This window comes from Myotis nattereri, assembly GCF_964212035.1.
Source record: "Myotis nattereri genome assembly, chromosome: 1".
NCBI classification, from domain to species: Eukaryota; Metazoa; Chordata; class Mammalia; order Chiroptera; family Vespertilionidae; genus Myotis; species Myotis nattereri.
This window is the reverse complement of record NC_138075.1, coordinates 175,563,617-175,585,203: the sequence shown is the minus strand read 5'-3', so window position 1 is coordinate 175,585,203 and position 21,587 is coordinate 175,563,617. Positions and strand designations below refer to the sequence as shown.

The following is a 21,587-nucleotide window of genomic DNA, read 5'->3' as shown; positions in this document are numbered from 1 at the left end:
AGGCGGGAAGCTTGGCTTCCTCCATCGGTGGGACAACCAAGCCTCCTGCTTGCTCCAGCTCTGTGGCTGCCGGCTGCCACCTTGGTTGGGTTAATTTGCATATAGTCACTTTGACTGGCTGGTGGGCGTGGCTTGGGCATAGCAAAGGTACAGTCAATTAGCATCTTTGTCTTTTATTAGTGTAGATTAGTTTCAGGTATACAGCATAGTGGTTAGACATTTATATAATTTATGAAGTGATCCCCCTGATTATTCTACTACCCATTTGGCACCATACATAGTTATGTTAGTACTAGAGGCCCAGTGCACGACATTCGTGCACTGTGGGGGAGGGAGTGGGGGAAATGGTCCCCTCAGCCCAGCCTGTGACTGGGACCCCTCAGGGGATGTCCGCTTGTTGACTTAGGCCCGATCCTTCCTCGCTCCTTACTGCTCAGCTCACGGCTTCTTGGCGCTTCCATGGAGGCGGGAGCCGTGAGTCTGGCTTCTGGCTGAGTGGCACTCCCCCTGTGGGAGCGCACTGACCCCCAGGAGGCAGCTCCTGCATTAAGCATCTGCCCTCTGGTGGTCAGTGCGCATCATAGCAACTGGTCGTTTGCCATTGGGTCTATTTGCATATTAGTCTTTTATTATATAGGATTATTGACTATATTCCCTGAAGAACTGTGACTATTTTCTTACTACTAATTTGTATTCCTTAATCCCTTCCATTTTTCCACCCAATCCCCCAACACCCCTCCAATCTGGCAACTATCGGTTTGTTCTCTATATCTATGAGTCTGTTTTTGTTCTATTCACTTATTTTGTTCTTCTGAATTCCAACTAAGTGAAAATCACATGGTATTTAAAATAAGCTTGTATTCTTATGTAACTAAATGTTATTAACTATACAGTAAATTTTCAAAATTTACTGTATAGTTAATAACATTTAGTTATTAACTATTTAGATGAGGAGTCAAAGTCAGTTAATCTGAACTATAAAATTTATTTTCTGTTACAAAAGAAATTATGTAACTTCTTTGTACTTAGGTTTGCTGAGTTTTAAGTAAAATATATATACATAGAGAAAAGCACAGAGACTGGAGAATATAAGTCATGGTACAGCCATATAAAGTGGAAATGTGTGAAGTGCCAACATCAAAAGAGACATATTTGGGTTATTAAACTGTTTATATGCTAAAATGAAATACTAAGATATAAATTTCACTGTTTTTATTTTATTATACTTCAGTATTTAATCTGTAAAGACTTTCACTCAACAAATTACATCATAAAGAGCACAAACTTTAAAAGAGTAGATTACCTTTATATAAGTAACAAATAAAGAGCAATCAAAGTCAGACTGCTTCATTCTTTCTCGATTTCTGACTGAAAATGGGAGATGGGAGACAAGAAACTCACCTTTGCCTGCAGGCTGAGGCACTGCAAATCCAGGCAATAAGAAGGGTGCCCCTGTGGTAATACCAGCTGGTTTTAATTCACTGACACCGTATGTTGTTAGGGAAGTTATCAGATTAACCAGATCTTTCAAGGCATCTTTGGATTCTGCCTCTTTTGCTTGTTCCAATCTAGGAAGAGTAAGATTTAGCAAATATTTTTTTCTAGTTATATTCTCAAATTTAATACAGAAATGTTCAATCTTTATATGCAGTAAATAAACATATCAAATGCTCCAAGAAGTATCTTCTTGCATTTTTCCCATATAAAAACACATTTTTTAGAATCTACAAATTTTCAGACATTATGGTGTATTTGAAAAAAATACACAACAGTTTGAAGCCCTGATTGATATCAGTGCTGATTTTGCCACTAGCAGTGCTATTTTAGGTAAATCATTGATCTTTGGTATAAAGTGTCTATAAAATAATTAGATTAAATATCTCTTAAATTCCCTAAAGCTCTAAGGCAGTGGTTCTCAATCTGTGGGTCGTGACCCCTTTGGCGGTCGAATGACCCTTTCACAGGGGTCGCCTAAGACCATCCTGCATATCAGATATTTACATTACGATTCATAACAGTAGCAACATTACATTATGAAGTAGCAATTTTATGGTTGGGTCACAGCATGAGGAACTGTATTTAAAGGGCCAGAAGGTTGAGAACCACTGCTCTAAGGTAATAAAGTTTCACTGTTTACAAGCAAAACCCTTATTAACTATTTCTTTCCTAAAATATTTTCTCTGCTAACAATTTTAAAAAAATGAATTTCTTGGGGAGGATTCTAACACTTCATCTGTATTTCATTAATTAATTCAGGTACTCTATTAGAGGACATTTAAATAAAGTTCTGAGAGGCTAACAATTTTTTAAAACAATCTTAATTCCTTTAGAGGAACATTGGAGTGATTGTAGAATCATCTTTTGATTATGGCTTTATTGAGAATACAAAATGAGGTGCAAAATGTAGTTTTTAAAGAATAAAATTTATCGGGGAACGTGCCCAAAAGTAGAAAAGAAAAAAAAGTATGCTTACCCTCACAACTAGAAGACATGTTAATATTATGATATATTTTTTAAACTTGTATTTTTCAATGTGAAAGTTTTGTTTTAATAAGTTATTTTCATACCATATGAAGAATTTTATAACCTCCCCCCCCCCCCAATTTGCTAGTGTTATACAGGTTTCTCTATGTAGTATAAACTCTCCATACATATGCTTTTAATGGTCATGGAGAACCAACCACTGATTTGGGGAGAGGGAAGTGGGATAGCTAGTGAAACTCAGAGTATAAGAGCACTAACATACATAAAATGTCATCTAAACTTAAGATTATATCTTTAGGATATATAAACTTAAGATTATATCTTTAGGATATAATCTTAAGAGACATTATTGTGTCAAAGTAATGATTATTCTGAGGCTTTTGATAATATCTGGTAACCTGTGTTCTCAAAGGTTTGCACCAATTAATAACCTCCTAGTAATATGAAATAGTTATTTCATCAATTTTCAGATGCCCTCGTTTGTAAATCATGATACATATGCAAAATTATATTCTTCGGGGTTGCCTAGTATTAAGTAATAGTATCTTGGAAATAAAATGTTTAAAAATAGTGCTTATTTACAATAGATCAAATGACTCAAAAATAACTGATGACCCAGGGCACAACTAGTGAGGCATGAATATCTTTTTCCTAGTAAATTTGTAACCAGTCACTTTCCATATATTCATGGAACATCTGGTATGGAAAAGGAGGCTAGTGAAACATTTTAGATTACCTAATTTGTTTTATACATTTATAAGGTCTCACTCAATCTAATTATTCTTGTTTTTAGCTACATTAATAACAATGCTGAATTACTAAATAAGGAAAACCAAAAATATAATTAAGCAAGAATAGTTTATACTTTAGAAAGATTCTAATTATTTCATCTAAGTTTTACTTCTTCAGATACTAAAGATTTATTCTTCACATCTAACCACTGATTCTACCATGCTTATAGTCTACATTTGTCAATTTAATTCTAAGTTCACTTTAGGTACACTATTCGCAGAAGAGGAATAAAAATAAGTGATTAAAGCTAAGAGTAGATAAAGTATACATTAAATAAGTGACTGATTCCTTTTATCCTAACTATCTATATATATAAAAGCCTAAGCGACTGGCCAACTGGCTAACTGGTAGCTATGACATGCACTGACAACCAAGGGGCAGACACTCAATGCAGGAGCGGAAACCATAGGCATCGTAACATGGGACAGATGAATCTTAGAGGGAAGGGGAAGGGCAGAAAGAGATGAACCAATGATCTTATATGCATACTAGATGCCTGGTGCACACATCTGTGCACCGTTGGGGTCCCTTGGCCTAGCCTGTGGGGATTGGGCCGAAACTGGCTCTCCGACATCCCCAAGTGGTCCCAGATTGCGAGAAAGTGCAGGCCAGGCCGAGGGACCCCACAGGTGCACAAATCCATGCACTGGGCCTCTAGTGAACTCTATTGTTTCCTTTGATGAAAAAGATTGAGTAGACATTTAAAATATATTCTTGAATTGGGGGGTTTTACCTAAGCAAGAGGTCACAAAGGAAAATATATCCTTGCCATATCCGAAAATCATCCAAAAGAGTTTGGGAAACATCACTGGAATCTTTGAGGAAACAAGAAAGCCCAGCAAACATTTCAACAATTTCTAGGGGAGACAGGTCATCTGATTGCTGCATATTCTGAACACATGTAGATAAACATTCTTTTTCTGTAAGAATAAATAAATAATAAACATGCATTATTTATGGCAATTGCTTAAGAAAACTTTCTTGTTTCGGAGTTAGTGTTTAATGAAACATTAAATTTAAATGTATCTATAAAATACTGTAAGATAAACGTTATACATTCTAAAAATAAATATAAGACTTAAATTCATTGGGAAAATTCTACCTGTAAGGAGCAAACAAAGAGTAATAAAGGAAGTATTGAAAAGTAGTTGACATTTAATATAGTTTTTAAATCATTGGATGTTTTATCATCAAACAAAATGACTGCCTGCTGCCAAATGATATTTTTGATCTTTTATATTAATACAGTAAAAGGATGGAAAAAATTTAAAAAACTGTCTTTTAAGTTTAAGAAGACAAATCTAATAATTACTGTAAAGCTCAAATTAGAGTCAATCTAGACCAATGAGATACAGAACTACTTCAGGAAACAAAATTTTAAAAAGTTATGCTTGACTTATATATTACTAATTTAAAACACAGTTATACCCCATTACTGACTGGTGATTGGAATCATTTCATCTCTTATCTTTAATGAAATTTATTTGTCTAAAGAAACCCAGTTTCACATAACAAAGGCTAAAAGATTTAACATGTGAACAGATGCAAGAAACAGAATTGACAATTTCTCTTTTGTGTTGATAAAGAATCCACTTAATTTTATTTATGCCACATAAAACAGATTAATATCTGCCTACCTATGAAATATCTTAAGATTTTTAACTGTAGCATCTCAAAAAAAAACTTTTTATTTATTCAGTAAAAGGGGGGGGATAGGTTATGACACAGAACTTATATTATAAGTGAATATTTACACAAAAATAACATTATTTTAACTCTTGTACATATCTATCATTTGGATGAAAATTTCTTACATTTTGAAATGCTTTACAAATAGAAAAATAAATATTTTTTCTCTTGGCAAATTTCATTTTTAATTATTGATTGATGGATTTAGAGAGAGAGAAAGAGGGAGGGAGGGAGGGAGGGAGGGAGGGAAGTAGGGAGGGAGGGAGAGAGAGAGAGAGAGAGAGAGAGAGAGAGAGAGAGAGAGACACGTAGACTTGTTCATTCCACTTATTTATGCATTCATTGGTCGATTCCTGCACGTGCCCTGACTCCGGAATCAAACCTGCAACCAGGGCATATCCAGAGTATGTTCCAATCAACTGAGCTACCTGGCCTGGGGCTGGCAAATATAATTTTTAATTTAAAGAAGAATCTTTGGGAAATTGAGAGATTAAAAATAAACCTGTCATCATATGAAGCGAAAAGTGAAAGAAATGTAGAGCACCTAGAATGAATAAAGAGATATTCACCATGGATATACTTCACTACATTGACACTAAGACCGTGACGGGATATGGTCATGAGGACTTCGCCAGCACTCTTCCTCCAAGGCAGGTTATAGGGCGGGCACCAAGAGGTTATTGCACTGAATAAAAGCTGGAGATCGTCTTTCTGAGCCAGCTCCTCCGCCGGGGAAACAAAACTGCAGAGTTTCACTAAGATCTAAACAAAACAAAACAAACGTGTATATAAATGAATGGTTGGGGAAAGGGAGGACCCAGAAAAGGACTGGATCTGACCATTAAAAACTGTGAAAGTTCAGGGTTAGTATGAGCAATACCATTAAAGCCACAATGATGAGTGCTCTAACTTAAACAGCATTAACAAAAAACAACTATAATTTAGAAGGGTGTTATTGTAAGATAGTTATCCAGCCCTACTTTTATCAACTTATTAAAAATGTTCTATGTTTGCTATTTTCTTTTCATCATGTATTTCTGTATACCTGGACCTAAGCGGCATAAATCAACAGTAACATTCAAAGTCGACGTTTTAGTTTTCTAGTTTAGTTCTTGAATTCTTAGTTTATCATGGGTGAAATGCAATTTTCTTCTCTAAAAAGAACAGTTTTAGAAAGATGAGAAAGTAAAAACAGTAAAACAAAGTAAAAGTATTTTCAAAATATTCTAATTTCTATATAGGTAAAAGGGGATATTAGAATAATAAAATCATCTTAATTCATAAGTAACTTTTAAATATGTCTAGTAGCCAAAAATCTTCTTAAGCCTAGCTTTCAAGGAAGATTAAAAAAACTTCTTAGCCGAAACCGGTTTGGCTCAGTGGATAGAGCGTCGGCCTGCGGACTGAAAGGTCGCAGGTTCGATTCCGGTCAAGGGCATGTACCTGGGTTGCGGGCATATCCCCAGTGGGAGATGTGCAGGAGGCAGCTGATCGATGTTTCTCTCTCATCGATGTTTCTAACTCTCTATCTCTCTCCCTTCCTCTCTGTAAAAAAACAATAAAATATATTTAAAAAAAAAAACTTCTTAAATTCTGGAATGAGTATTTTTTAATTATGAATTGCAAAATATATAGTACACTGGTGTTTACAGCATCAAAAGCCTTCTACTTGGGGAATTTAGCTATGGTTTCCATCCTCAAAGGATTTTGATCTTCTAATCTCAATTCAGTGGCAGGAACAGTTAACTTTTTTACTCTGTGGGAAATTTTCTCATTTAAATATTTTCAAATATAAATAATGTTAATAAAATAAGTAAAAGTTATGAAATAATTTCATTCTATTGAAAGTGCTTCATGAACTCTGAGTATTTCATTATCTGTGGAGAAACTGCTACATAAAAAAAAGTATTTGGTACAGCATAGGGAATATAATCACTAATACTGTGATAAATCTATACGGTGCCAGGTGGGTACTGAAAATATTGGGGGTAGAGGACACTCTGAAGTATATAATTGTCTAACCACTATGCTGTATACCCGAAACTAAAACAAAATAGTATGGAAGTAAACTGTAATTGAAAGTCTGAAAAAAGTATTTGAAATGTCATGATCTGTCTGAGAAAGGTAAGTCTTGCTTTTCCTATTTCCTTCAATGCATAAATCTAATTAAATACAAGAGCTTTCTAAATCATAGATGCCAAATATCAGGAAGATAAAAAAGGATTAGGAATTTAGACAAAAAAACAAAATATAAAATAAGTAATATAGGCACCCCCCCCTCCCCACACACACACACACACAAAATAATGCCTGGAGATATTGTTGAGTACTAAATGCCCATTAATATGTGTAATATGTATATATTTTCCCATATGTATCAAATGCAACATAAAGCCACCTGGGGAAAAAAGATAGTTAATTGCAGCAAAAAGACATATGCTCAGAAGAGTGTATTGTTGATTTTACTTTTCTTGGGTTCTCACATTATCCTGTGTGAGAGGGATGAACATCATTTCTCTAATTTTCAACATGAGAGCAAATCCAAAAATAAAATACTTATTTCCAGATCAGTTCTGTATTCTCAGCAGTAAAATGGATTTATTTCTTAAAGTTATTGACTCTTTTTTTTTTAAAAAAATATATTTCATTGATTTTTTACAGAGAGGAAGGGAGAGAGATAGAGAGTCAGAAACATCGATGAGAGAGAAACATCGATCAGCTGCCTCCTGCACATCTCCCACTGGGGACGTGCCCGCAACCCAGGCACATGCCTCCGACCGGAATCGAACCTGGGCCCCCCCAGTCCACAGGCCGACGCTCCATCCACTGAGCCAAACCGGCTTCGGCTGACTCTTAAGATAATAGGTTTTACTCTTTAAGGGCAAAAGTATCCTTACAAATATCTAATGTAATCCTGTCTTTTCACAAACTACAAAACTAAGGCCTATGTCTCCCCCCTCGGCCCCACACTGCCCCTTCTGTTTGCGGGGATCTGTCACACAGTCCAGCCACGGTGGCAGAGCAATGATTGGCTCCATCAATGCAAATGAAAAAGCAGAACCAAACAAACAAAAAAACCCCACGAAAACCAAATGCCGACATGGAGCAATACCAACTGCTAAGGGCCCAGGAAACTCTCTGTCACATAATATAAACTTAGGAATTTAATCTATCAAAAACACTATGTGTCCTGAAAACATGCGATAAGTTATATCTTCTAGACAAAAGGATGAAAACCATGTCCGGCCTGGGATGAGAAATTAAAAAAGGGAAGTGACCTGATGCATTGAATGAGCAAGGGGTGGGGAAGAGAGAGGAGGTGGAAGAGCCTGGTCTAACCACTGCCCCATCCTGCTGAGGATCACAACTGGGATACCATCTTTCAGTAAATGGGGAGTTTCATTTAAGGCCTGAGTCCCTTCAGGCCTTCACCTTCAATGATCCCAATATGCCAAAATGAATCTTGCATTTGGTTGAAAGCACCCACTGTTTTCAGGTCTAGAAAAAAATTTAAGTTTTAGAAATTTTTGCTATACTTATTTACTATTAAAAATATACAATTCTGAGGGGGGTCAACTGAGGAAAAAGGAGACATATGTAAAACTTTAGACAATAAATTTTATATATCTATATATATATATCTGTATCTATCTATCTATCTATCTATCTATCTATATCTGTATATATATATATGTACAAACACACACACACACATACACACACACACAATTCTGCCCTAGCTGGTTTGGCTCAGCGGATAGAGCATCGACCTGTGGACCAAAGGGTCCTGGATTTGATTCCCTTGCGGTCAAGGGCACATACCTCGGTTGCAGGCTCCTCCCCAAGCCCGAGCCCTGGTTGGGGTTCATTCAGGAGGCAACCAATCGATGTGTTTCTCTCACATCAATGTTTCTCTCTATCTTTCCATCTCTCTTCCACTCTCCCTAAAAAAATCAACGGAAAAATACCCTCAGGTGAGGATTAAAAAATATATATATATACAATTCTACTTCCATTTATTGCATAAAGCATTAATTCCGTCTTTAGAAGGGCTTTATTGAAACAGGGCAACTAATCTAATCAACACTGTCTAAAAACAGCTTTAATTCCCATGAGGTTTACTCCTTCATTTACTTCCACTGCTTTTCTCATCCATTCTAATTCAGGAGTCACATTAACCTGAGTTCTAATCCTATTCTGTCATTTGTTCTCACTGCCATTTGGGAGGAAAACAAAAATTCTGAAGTCATGGGTTATCTTGCAAATTATTAGGTAAGGGATTTAAGTTCATCACTAGCACAAAAGTATCTAATAAATCAAGTGTCCAATAAATATTTGCAGAATTAGTATTTTATTATCCTGTCTTTTCTTTTTTAAAACCGCCTTACCCTCCCACTCCTGTCCTTTCATGGCTAGCAGCTCTACAGTAGAGTACAGTCATTCCTGCAGTAAACACCTCAGTTACATGGGGTGCAATGCCATCTGGACCCAGCTCTACCTTACCTACTGCAGATCCACTGCCCTACTGCATGGTGGTGACAACAGCGGAATCACAGGTACTTTCATTTCATATCTACTATGTCCTAAGGGAGAACTGTAGCTTTGTGTATTATTTAACTTAATTTTCACAAAAACCCTTTAGGTAGGTATCATTATCTTCATTTTAGAAATGAAAAATCTATATCTTAGGTGATATAATTTCAGAGAACTGGATACAAGCAGGAGTGGGGGTTTTTATTGAGGTGAAAACACATAACATACAATTTACCAACTTAATCATTTTAAAGTATAGAGTACAGTGGTGTTTACTCTAAGTACGCTGTTACACAACACATCTCTAGAACACTGTCATCTTGCAAAACTGAAACTCTGTACCAATTGAAAACAACTCTTTTTCCCCACCCACAACCCCTGTCGATCATCATTTTATTTTCTGAGTTTGACTCACTTTAGATTCACATAAGTGGAATTATACAGTATTTGTCTTTTTGTGTCAAAATGTTTTTTTTAATTCTATATTAGGTTCTCTGGGCACACTATACTTTAAATGCTTGTAGTTCGCTTGCTTTGAAAATTTTCTCCCAAGAAAGGCTATCAAAATGACAATATTTCCAGGCTAGGTAGCAAAGGTCTTTTTAAGCCTTTCTTAACCACTAATGCTATTAAAAGAATGGTGGCCATGGTGGGAAAGAATGAATTTGCAGGCAAGGAGCAGAGGAGGTAGCAGCAGGCACGAAAATAAACATTTTTATAATTTAAATATTTATAGTTAGATATACAGGGACTTCCTATATATAGACAGCAACAAAAGAAAATCTCTTGACATTATAAGAAATATTATGACAAACTTAATGATTACCAACAAAAGTTTTCCTTGCTTAGTTCATTTCACAGATGTTATTGCTAGAACAAAGGTAAACTTAATAGTTGACTCTGTCCAAGAAACAAACTTGTTAATACCTCACATATTTCTCAAAAGAAGTGTACAAATCCAACAAATGTGACAGTTACATGAGATAAAAATAATAAACAACATGCAATACTACAGAAAATGGAACAGGCAACACATTAATTGAAGGAATACACCTGTCTCACTTTAAACAGCCAGGCAAACAGCCCCTTCCATACCTGTACAAAAACTTTCTGGAGTAGTCCACGACGTTCTGCTAGAGGTAGCTCGTTCTGTGCACCTCCAACTGCCTCAGGCACATGTGGAAGGTCAAAAAACAGATACAAACATTTAACCAGGGTGGAAGGCACTGACATCGTTGTCATGCAGTCCACAGTTTTCTGGAAAACAAATCAATCAATAAATGAATAGGCAAATAAGTAAGAAGACAGACATAATTGCAATTGGTACAGCTAAGTGAGGTTACAAATTTTAAGCCAGAAGCTAAATCATTAACTCCAAATTTTCATGCAGGAAATTATATATAAAAATAAGATTTTAAATGCCTGAAGAAATTAAAAATAAATGTGTGCTGAAAAATACTTATTTCCCATTTGGACAAATTTGCTCTAGTCAAATATTGAGATGTGTTTATTTGTTATTATTAAAGTATCAAGTAAATTTGCTATTTATTTATTAAGAGGTAGCATGTTTCAAATAATACAAGCTCTGGTATTTAGAAAAAGGAAATTAACTATGAATGTGGCCAACTAATTTTGCTGGACCTCGCTTTTATCTCCTATAAAATGGGTATAATGGTACATACTTCTTAGGATTAATAGATTATGTAAGGTAACAAATGCAGCCTGACCAGTTTGGCTCAGTGGATAGAGTGTTGGCCTGCGGACTGAAGGGTCCCGGGTTCGATTCCAGTCAAGGGCATGTACCTTGGTTGCGGGCGCATCCCCAGTGGGGAGTGTACAGGAGACAGCTGATCGATGTTTCTCTCTCATCGATGTTTCTAACTCTCTATCCCTCACCCTTCCTCTCTGTGAAAAATCAATAAAATATATTAAAAAACAAACAAACAAAAAAACAAATGCATGGACATATTAAGAACTAAATTATATATTAGTAGTTGATTTACTATCACTGTAATGTTATTGTTATTGTAGATTTTGGGAGCTGGAAGAACATTTGAAGAATATAGCCATCACACAAAATACAATCTCTGTATTATTTTCAAGGATTTCTAGAGAAAGAAATTCCAGACCTTCTCATGGTAAACATTTCAGTATTTTAAAGAAGTATGCTACAATAATTACCAAAAATTTTCCATGGTGTAGTTTTTAATAAAAAAGTTAACCATGCCAGAGGTGAGCATTTACTGAATGCCCAGGGTATGTCAGGCAGTGTGCTGGGAGCTGGACACATGTCCCTGTCCTTCAGGAGACCCTAGTCTACCAGCAGAAGCAGGCTCATCAGTAACTGATTTAATCTCATAAGCATCACAGTGGGAGGACATACTGGCTAATATAAAAGGGACGCATCAACACTGCCAGGAATGGAATAAAAAGTGTAGGAATTAAAATCTGAGGGGAAAGATCACTTGGAAGATACAAAGATTAGGCCACACAGTACATACAATATGTTTCAGGAACCTGAATCCTGAAAAGCCACAATAATAATGTCTAATTTTTAATAAGTGATTATTATAGCACAGGCACAAGGCTGAGCACTTTAAATTACTATCTCACCTACTCCTCACATTATCACGATGAGGTAGATTCGATTACTGCATGATCCCTGCCTTACAAGTGAAGGGATTGTGGCCCATTACTTATATATACCCTGCCTCAGGTTAAGTGGTCCACACTGTATATGCTCAATGACTTATGTACAGTCTCCCATTCCAGTTTGATTTTTATTTTGTTGGCACTGGGGACTCAATAAGTGTTAAAATAAATAAGTAATAGAACCAGATTTCAGAGAATTAGTGGGTGGCAATGTAGATCATAAGTTAGATTACAGAGCAGGAAGGCCAGGCTAATTATTAGGAAACAGATATGGAAAACCCTATGAGATGGGACTGAACTAATGCAGCAGCAAGATGATGGGGAGGAGAGAGAGAGCCTAAAGAATATTCACTGCAAGATCTGGCTGTTTTTACAGATCCAGTACCATTTCCTACCTCTAATATTCAAAACCCCCCTGCTTTTCCTACCCACGCCTTACACTTCAGATGTCTCATATCTCCATACATCTAATGTTCAGTTTAAATAGTTTTTTGTGTCTGAAACTGTCATTAATTTCTCACCTTTCCTCCTATCCTTACCTATAAGATGTATAAGGCTCATAATTCTATTTTCATAGCACTGCATACATCCACTACTGCATTTTATAGCATTAGCTTCATCCACTTCATCTGTCACCTACATACTGATTCAGAACCATGTTTTAGTCATCTCTGCATTTCACTGCTGCCAACAGAAAATGGCACACAAACAAAAAAGTCTAAAATACAACACAAATGTTTTTAAAATGTCTCTTTTCTCTTTTCCCAGTTGGACTATTGGTAGCTTTCTCTTTCTGTTAAGCAAAAAGATACGATTTTTCATTTTCATATTATAACTGACAGATTAAAAGTACAACTTGGTATCCAAACCGGTAATTGGCAACTTCTGCAATTTTTAAAAAGTGACCAGGTTTCTCTCCTGATTTTTTTCTTATACTTTTAAGACAATTTATCAACTTCTGCATGTTTCAGTTAATCACATTTAATTGTTTTCTACTATGTGTTAGGTATTAGGTAGGACATAGTCTCTGTCACAACTGAGAAAGAAAACTACAGCATCAATAGAAAATATGAATAAAACAGAAATATGCCAAATAAAATTATTATTTTACATTTTACTCTAAACCAAACCAAGCTTCAGCACAGTAATGTAGAGGCATTTGTAACTACCATCAACAGCCAATAAAACTGGTATTTTGAAAGTCATCCTGTATGGTCCCAAATACATGGAAACAGGGGTCCACTTTAGGGCTATCTGAAAGTTACTTAGGGGGAATAAACATCTCCATTGAGGGGTTTCTTGGGATGTGAGGCTTCTATGCTAAAACTCAGAAAGTATCAGGTAAACCAGGACAAGTTAGTCTGGTCCTTTTTCTGATTGAAAAAGAGAAAAACGCACACACCACACACATACACCAGCAAGCAAAAGAAGGAAACAATCCATTCCAAGGGGGAAAATGTCCAAGTGCTACTCACTCTGAGCTAGTGACTAGTTTCAGGATATGGTTACTAAGAACTAGCATCATTTGTGTTATTAAGTAATGTGAGGTGTTTAAAAGCCCAACGTAATGAAGACAATAGCCATTCTCAGAGTTGGTACTAACTTTGATAGGTAACTATACTCTGGACTGTAGAAGGTTGAATAAATTTACTTCATTCCCAAAATATCACAGGCCTAAAATCAGGTACAAATGAGCAGAGACAACATATATCATGACAGATGTTGATACAATTGACTTAGAGGGGAAAAACCGATCTCCAGAATAAATCAAGTGGTAAGGGAATATATATTTTCAGAAATGGTAGTATTTTCATATTTTCCTTAAAAATTAGAAAAATTTAAAAGTATTTTCCAGGTCACTTATTTATTAGCTAAGTGCCCTTAGCGGAACCTTAGATGATTCCTCTAAGCCAGAGCTTCCCTAACGTGGGTAAAAGAATTCCTGGGCTGGTCTGATGAAGTCAGAGCTCCTGGGCTAGTCACCTCCAGCCACAGGTGGTCCGCCCTGCCCAGTGTGCTGTGGGAAACCATATGATGTTCTATGTGTGTTGACATCACAAAGATAAAACCACTATTCCAAGTTAGGTATTTCCTCATATGTAAAACGCCTAAAACATCAACCTCCTCATCTGGATGTTGTCAGAAGCATGAAATAATGTATAAAACGAATTAGAACAGCGGTTCTCAACCTGTGGGTCGCGACCCCTTTGGCGGTCGAATGACCCTTTCACAGGGGTCGCCTAAGACCATCCTGCATATCAGATATTTACATTACGATTCATAACAGTAGCAACATTACAGTTATGAAGCAGCAATGAAAATAATTTTATGGTTGGTCACAACATGAGGAACTGTATTTAAAGGGCCAGAAGGTTGAGAACCACTGAATTAGAAGAATATCATGATCATCATAAAAGCTTATTCAGATATGACAATAAGTTTAATTTTACAAAATCCCAAGAGGATTAAAAAAAAGAGGTTGAGGTATCAAAGATGAAAACAAAGAACTTACCTGACCAGAGGATGCTAACAAGTTAATTGTTGTCAGAAGCATCCAGCCTCTACTGGCTTCTTCACTCTGATTGATTTCTAGGAACTGGACAATAGCCCGACTTGCAGCCTCTATAAAAGCAAAGGAAAAGGCAAGCTATTAGGTGGGGGGAGGGGAGGAATCACATATAAAGAGGTTCTTCCTTAAAATCTGCAAAGAAATGATCATTTACTAAGCACACACTTTGTATCAGCACTATTACATGCTCTATGTAAACACAGTAAAGAGCAATGTTTTCATGGCACACATAATATATCATCCTATCCTTCGGAAATGTAAAACTCAACCTACATATTTTAGGGGAAGGTATGCCATAAAATAGTCAAAATGAGCCATGGAAGAGGTAAGGTGTGAACTAAGCCTGCCTGGAAAGCAAGTATAGGTGTTCTCTACTTTTCAAAGTTCACACTGGGCTGCTTCACTTTTTGATGAAAGACCTATATCAGTCCCTGTTTTTGCTAACTAAAAGAAATCAAAAAATGATTTTTACTTTAACAAAAAAAGGTGAAAATGAAAATTCAGCACTTGTTTTGCAGGGAGCTGTTCTAGAGGCAGTGCACCAGGCACAGTGAGCGTGACCCTGCTAGCTCCCTCCCCGGGAACTATATCCCAGCATCCAACCCCGCAGCTTTGATCTATGTTTGTGAGCATCTGTAAGTTACCTCGATTTATTTTGTGCATTCATTAGCAAGATGTGTTATGGTATCGGAAAAGCCTAAGAGAGCTCGTAAGGATGTTTAGTGTAAAACTGGACACAATTAAGCATTTCGATAACAAGGAAGAAAATACATTGTAAGTGTGTTGAACTTCATGCAGCCAATATTCATACTATTTAACATGCAGAAAGAACCTTGGAAGCTAGAATCTTGGTTGTGCTAGTAGTAAAGTGGTCTCTTTTAGGGAGCATCCAGTAACAAATAAAATAAAAATTCTGCTGCTTGAGGGGATGGATGGGTGTACAAAGCATGGTGCATATTCATCATTATCATTCCTGCTTTAACTGTATGTTAGTGTTATTTTAGGTTTTATGTGTGATTTGGTATGATCTGAAAGGTTATTTCTGGAATCTGGGAATGACCAAAATTTTTCCATATAAATTAAAGTTACATATTCTTCAAATTATGCCGTTTCAGTTTATAAAAGCTTTCATAGGCAAGTTCTACTTTTGGATAACAGGGAAACCTGTATAGGTTTGTCTAGGAAGTGGGGGCCAGTGGGAATGAAACCGAGCAATTAGGAGCAGAAATAAAAGTGTAGCTAGAGGAAAGAGCATAACGTACTGATCAAGACAAAGAACTGTAATAATACTGGGTTAACATTCTAGAAGAGCATACTTTGAGAATTAGATTAGAAGAAAGTCAATGTAGTGATAGGAAACTGATGCCTATTTATGATGGAAGGTAAGCTAAGGACTGTATTTGACTCTTTGGGCAAGAGGGAGCAAATGCAGTTTCTTGAACAAAGGAGGTGCTGAGAGGATTACCCTAAGACTATTAACTTACTAATAATGTATATGACAAACTGGGAAGGCAGAGACCAGTGGAGGGAACAAATTAGGAGGTTGCCTTCATGATACACATAAGTGGTGACTTGAGCAGCTGACAGTAGGAAGAGAGAAAACAGGGGGAGAATCATTCACAGAACTGTGATGTTGCAAGAATCTTTGAAAGTTAATTTAGCTCATTATTTTTTTAGAGATAAGAGGAAATGGATAAGTCCCTAACCATATACTTAATTTCATCAGTAGAGAGTTTGTCAATTTTCATATGAATAAACAAGATGAATGTTAACTACTTGTAGATTTAACTCATTTAATTGTTACAAGAACTATATGAGCTACTTTCTATTATTATACCCCTTATAACAGAAATTAAGAAATGGAGAGGTTAAGTTAACTTGCCTAGAGTCACATAGCTAGTCAGTGACAGAACTTACATTCAAGTCCAGACTGTCTAGCCTGTAAGAGACAAAAGACAGTGATAAAAAAACAAACAAAACAAAACAAAACAAAAAACAGAACCTGGAAAAGAGGGAAGCCAAGAGATGACTGGGTTATTATTATTTAATACAGGGGTCCTCAAACTCTTTAAACAGGGGGCCAGTTCACTGTCCCTCAGACCGTTGGAGGGCCGGACTATAGTTTAAAAAAAACTATGAACAAATTCCTATGCACACTGCACATATCTTATTTTGAAGTAAAAAAACAAAATGGGAACAAATACCATATTTGTATTTGCATGTGGCCCGCAGGCTGTAGTTTGAGGACCCCTGATTTAATATCTCAAAAGTGAAGTTATTATATTCAAATGTTCACTGATTTACAGCCTCTCACCCCGTTCTAGAGGTTCTAGAGAATAGACAGAAGGTGAGCAATCTCCTTGCCTACCTCGTTCACTGGGGGTCCGCAGTGTGAAGCATGTGACTGCACAAAATGGGGGCTCAATAAGTATCTGTTAAATGGGTGAATAAACCAACCAAGGTTGATTAAAGAAGGACACAATGAGCTCAACTTCTGATGAAAATTAAGAGGTTTGGATTTACTAGGAGTAACAGAAATTCCTGCAAGTTTTGAAAAGGGGAGTAAGATAGAGAAAGCAATGTTTAAGGCTGATTAAATTGTGAAGGTTCATTAGAGAGGGAGAAAACAAAACAATACCACTGAAAAACCTTCATTAACAATCATGGTTTGAGGTCAATGGTAAAAGGTGACCTGCAAATTTTTCCTGCAAGCTTATAATGGACCCAGCCATTTGCTACATTACATGAGGAGTCCTCGTTCCTTGATAGGAATTAAATGCTCATGGAAGGAAGACAACTCCTTCCCCGTTAGCTAAAATTCTCAGTTAAAGGCTGACATGCTATGCTTTCATTTCCTGAGCTTCTTCACAATTAGGCAACTTTGGTTTTAAATTGTGTATTTTCAATTTTGTAACTCAACATCTCTTAAAAAACTACCTGGAATCTTCAAGTAATTATTTCACAGTTAGAGACTGTAATGAAATTCTATTTCATAAAAAACATTCATTAGTAAATGAACTGATCAGTACCACTTATGCTTCTCAAGGAGTGGGTAAAAGGAGATTTTGAAGAACTCAATTTAAGAGGCAAAGTTATCTTTCTGATACAGAAGCTAGAAACCTATAGATATGACCACTCTGAGTGAATCTGAATTCCACCCACTCTTAATGTTAAGAGAAAACTGGACAAATATGTATTTTTACTGCTATTCAATATGTTGTCAAATATAAACAATGAATGCTAATGCTTATTTTGAGAACCAAAACACCAAAAATGGCCCAGCTGGTGTGGCTAAGTCATTGAACATGAAGCCATGAACCAAGAGGTCACCTGTTCAATTCCTGGTCAAGGTACATGCCTAGGTCATGGGCTCAATCCCCAGTAGGGGGCATGTAGGAGGCAGCCAATTGTTATTTCTCATCCATGTTTCTATCCCTCTCCCTTCCTCTCCCTCTAAAATAAATAAAAACATTAAAAACAAACAAACCAATAAAAACCACCAAAAATGTACTCTTGGCTTGAAAAAATTATATTTGATCAACCGCATTTATAGGAGTGTATGCTTTCTTCTGTTTTGGTTGACAATGAACACTAAGCTGTTCTTCAAAATAAGACAAATAATGGAATAAAAAAAACCCATAATGCTCTATTTGTTATCAAGCATTACAACAGTTTAATAGATTTCTGATCTGATTAAATAAGATAATACCTGTGGGAAAAAAAAAACCTTGAAAAGGATCAAGACAGTGTAATTATTAAAAATATCCCTTTAACAACTTTACCAACTGAAGTGCTCTTTTTGATAAAGTGAAGAAGACTTAAGTTACATCAGGAATAATGTAAAATTATATTATCTGGCTTTGAATTATATGCTTATACAGACAAAGAAGTCCATATGTAACAAAAGTATTTGGAAACATTTTATTTTCACCTACTCTTTTTAGTGCTGCCATTCAAAACACCTTTAAAACTTTTGAAAGAAAAACACTCCTATTCAAAAAAAATATTGCGCTGGAATCTTTTAATTTCACTTATATGTAACAAATACAAATTTAAATGATGGTTTAACCCAAGGTTGTAAGAGTTAATGAAAAAAACATTATCTCATTTTGCAAGGTGCCAATCATTTGATTCAAGCTTTAGCTTTCACACTGCATTCCAGTACATACAGTTAGATTCAAAAATACAGAAATGGAGTTAGTGGGATTCCTTATTAGATTAAATAATGAATAGAATGTAGACAATTGTAAAATAAATTTAAGTTCCTATATTGAGAGACTATAAGTGAATTCAATTAGCATTGAGAACAATCAGAACACAAAACTTGTTAATAATAAATGCAATACAACAATTTTTCCTTTGCAAAGTCCTTTTTTTTTTTTGCAGTCCATTTAAAGTGTAGCCATTTTCAAACTTATGCTTCAGATTGACAATGTGAGACATGTCAATAGTATTGTTACACTTACTCCAGTAAAGAAGAAACCAAACCCTCAACAATCCTTCCCATCTGTCTCCTGACCCCCTAAAAAAACCTTCCATAAGTTAGTCAGGAAAAACAGTATTAGAATTCATGACTTCCATGCTTCTTTTCATTTGATGATAACATAATCACACCCTGGGAATAAAATTACCTGAAGGTGTTGTGGCTTTGAAATCCATGGAGGACAGCGGGGCACAATGATTTTCTGTTTAAAAAAAAAGGGCTGGGTTGTCTAATTGGGGATTCACTACATTACACTAGTTCCACAAGATGCTGCACGAGACGCCAACTGTAGTAGGCATCACCGGGTTTCTCCACCACTTGGCTGCTGCCCATTTCGGATAGCACCACTGGGTTTAACAGTGGCACCTCACATGCACCAAAGTCATTAATCATAAACTAAAGCTATTTTTTCACAGGTGGGAATTTTCTGCTTTAATAGTGAAAACTGATTATTGTCCCCTTAGAATTAAGTAGACTGCATGTCTAAACTTAACTACACAAGGTGAAGAAATATCTTAGGCTATAGCTTGTAAACAATACGGCCACAAAGTTATGTATTTTCTCTAATTAACTGAGAGTCACTACATATTTTTTAACAAAAGCCACAGAGAGTTAACAATAAAGAGATAATTAAGGGAGACAGAGAACTAGAGCAGTGAAGGTTCCTTGTATTACAAATCAGTCCATGTATACGTTTTGTATATTGATATTGATAAAACGTGTCCATTCTTATTAACTCTGATAGATTTAAACAACAGAATTGCAGATAAGCAGGGTTCCTACTGAGATATCTATAATCCATGTCAGAAAAGATCTGATAAAAAGACTTGATATGCAAGTACTGGGTAGGTAACAAACAAAATAACCAGTATTGCACACCAAATTCGGAGGAGTTCTGGAAAAATAATATGACAAACAAATATAGCTATTTTTCATAAAAATAATAGAGGGCTCATTTCACCTGATTTTTTTGGAGAAAAATTATATGCATATTAATCATAACAATTACTGTCAATGATAATTTCCTGTAAAATAAAAGGTTATGTGAGGTATCGAAAGTAGTCCAATTCATAGAAGCAGAAAGCAGAATAGTGACTGTCAAGAGCTGGGAAGAAAAGGAAATGAGCAGTTGCTGATCGATGACTGTAAAGTTACAGTTATGCATGATGAAAAAGTTCTGGAGATCTACTGTACAACACTGGGCTTTATAGGGAACAGTACACTTAAAAATTTGTTAAGAGGGCAGATATAGTTATGTGATTTTTACCACAATAAAAATTAATCAATCAGAAAATACAGATGGGGTAAAAAAGAGTAAGATGATTCAGGATGTACTTAGATCTTGAAAGTATAGAATTGTTTCAGTACAAAAGATAAAAAAATCTCCATGAAACTATTTCTGATAACAACACTGACCAAAAGAAACTTCCAATGTTCAGTATAATTTTGTATATTGATATTGATATATAAAAATTATACTTTATTATTTGTCAGATCGGCAAAAATTGCAATAAATTTTTTGGTGTGCCGAAGAATTTTAATAATTATTTTAATAATTTTAATAATTATTAATTTTAATAATTAGTTCCATAAGATAAAAAAGGTTGAAAATCGCTGTTCTAGGTGATACAGGAGTGAATACAACAGACAATAAAATTAAAGAAGTAAATAAACAAGATGCTTTAAATGATGACAAAGCTCTAAAGGAAGTATTTAAAGTGACTACAAATACAAATATACTAACTGGTATGGGATAGATTAGAAAATACCTATTTGAAATAGGGTGATTAAGAAAGGTTTTTCTTATGTAGGTAAAATTTACACAAATTTAATTGAATCTCGCTAGATTCTAAAGTTAGTAAATTTCAAAAGTTTAAACCTAAAAATTACATGGAAGTACATAATATGAAAAAATATATCTTAAAAATAGCTGGGAAATAAGATGTCATCAGTGGAGGACAAAGGGCATAGGGGACTCTATGTACTATGTAATTTCCTGTTAGAAAAAGGTTTGTTTTTTTTTTTTTACAAACATGCTGATTAGGTAGGTATTTACAAAGACAGCAACAGAGAAGGAAGAAAATAAAGTTTTGGGAAATTCTTTTCTAATCTAGGAGTAAATATTGTTCAAGAAAGAAAATGCAATGACAGGAGTCAATTTGTGACAGAGAAATTCCCTTATTTAAAATAGCTAAATAGGTATAAAACACACACAAGTCTTATATTTAAGACCAGCTTCTTATTTCTACAGGAATAACTGAAATTAGGAAAGATAACAAAAGGTGCAATCCAACTTGGAGAGGAGAAGGGAGAAGATAGGGGCAGGAAAGTTACCTTAAATTACCTTACTATCTTTCCTTGGACTTCCTTCAAGGACTGAAAATA

At 35.6% G+C, this 21,587-nt stretch overlaps 1 protein-coding gene across 2 annotated transcripts in view; it reads right to left on the bottom strand.

Moving 5' to 3' along the window:
- WDFY3 (WD repeat and FYVE domain containing 3) overlaps window positions 1–21,587 on the bottom strand; it is a 176,933-nt gene that overhangs the window by 134,783 nt on the left and 20,563 nt on the right. For both annotated transcript variants that reach the window (XM_081094948.1, XM_081094949.1), the window contains exons 3-7: window positions 14,663–14,772; window positions 10,594–10,755; window positions 5,535–5,727; window positions 4,010–4,196; window positions 1,402–1,568 (exon numbers count right to left, since the gene is read on the bottom strand). In XM_081094948.1, the coding sequence (XP_080951074.1) occupies window positions 1,402–1,568; window positions 4,010–4,196; window positions 5,535–5,727; window positions 10,594–10,755; window positions 14,663–14,772 (819 nt within the window). The remainder of the gene's footprint in view (window positions 1–1,401; window positions 1,569–4,009; window positions 4,197–5,534; window positions 5,728–10,593; window positions 10,756–14,662; window positions 14,773–21,587) is intronic.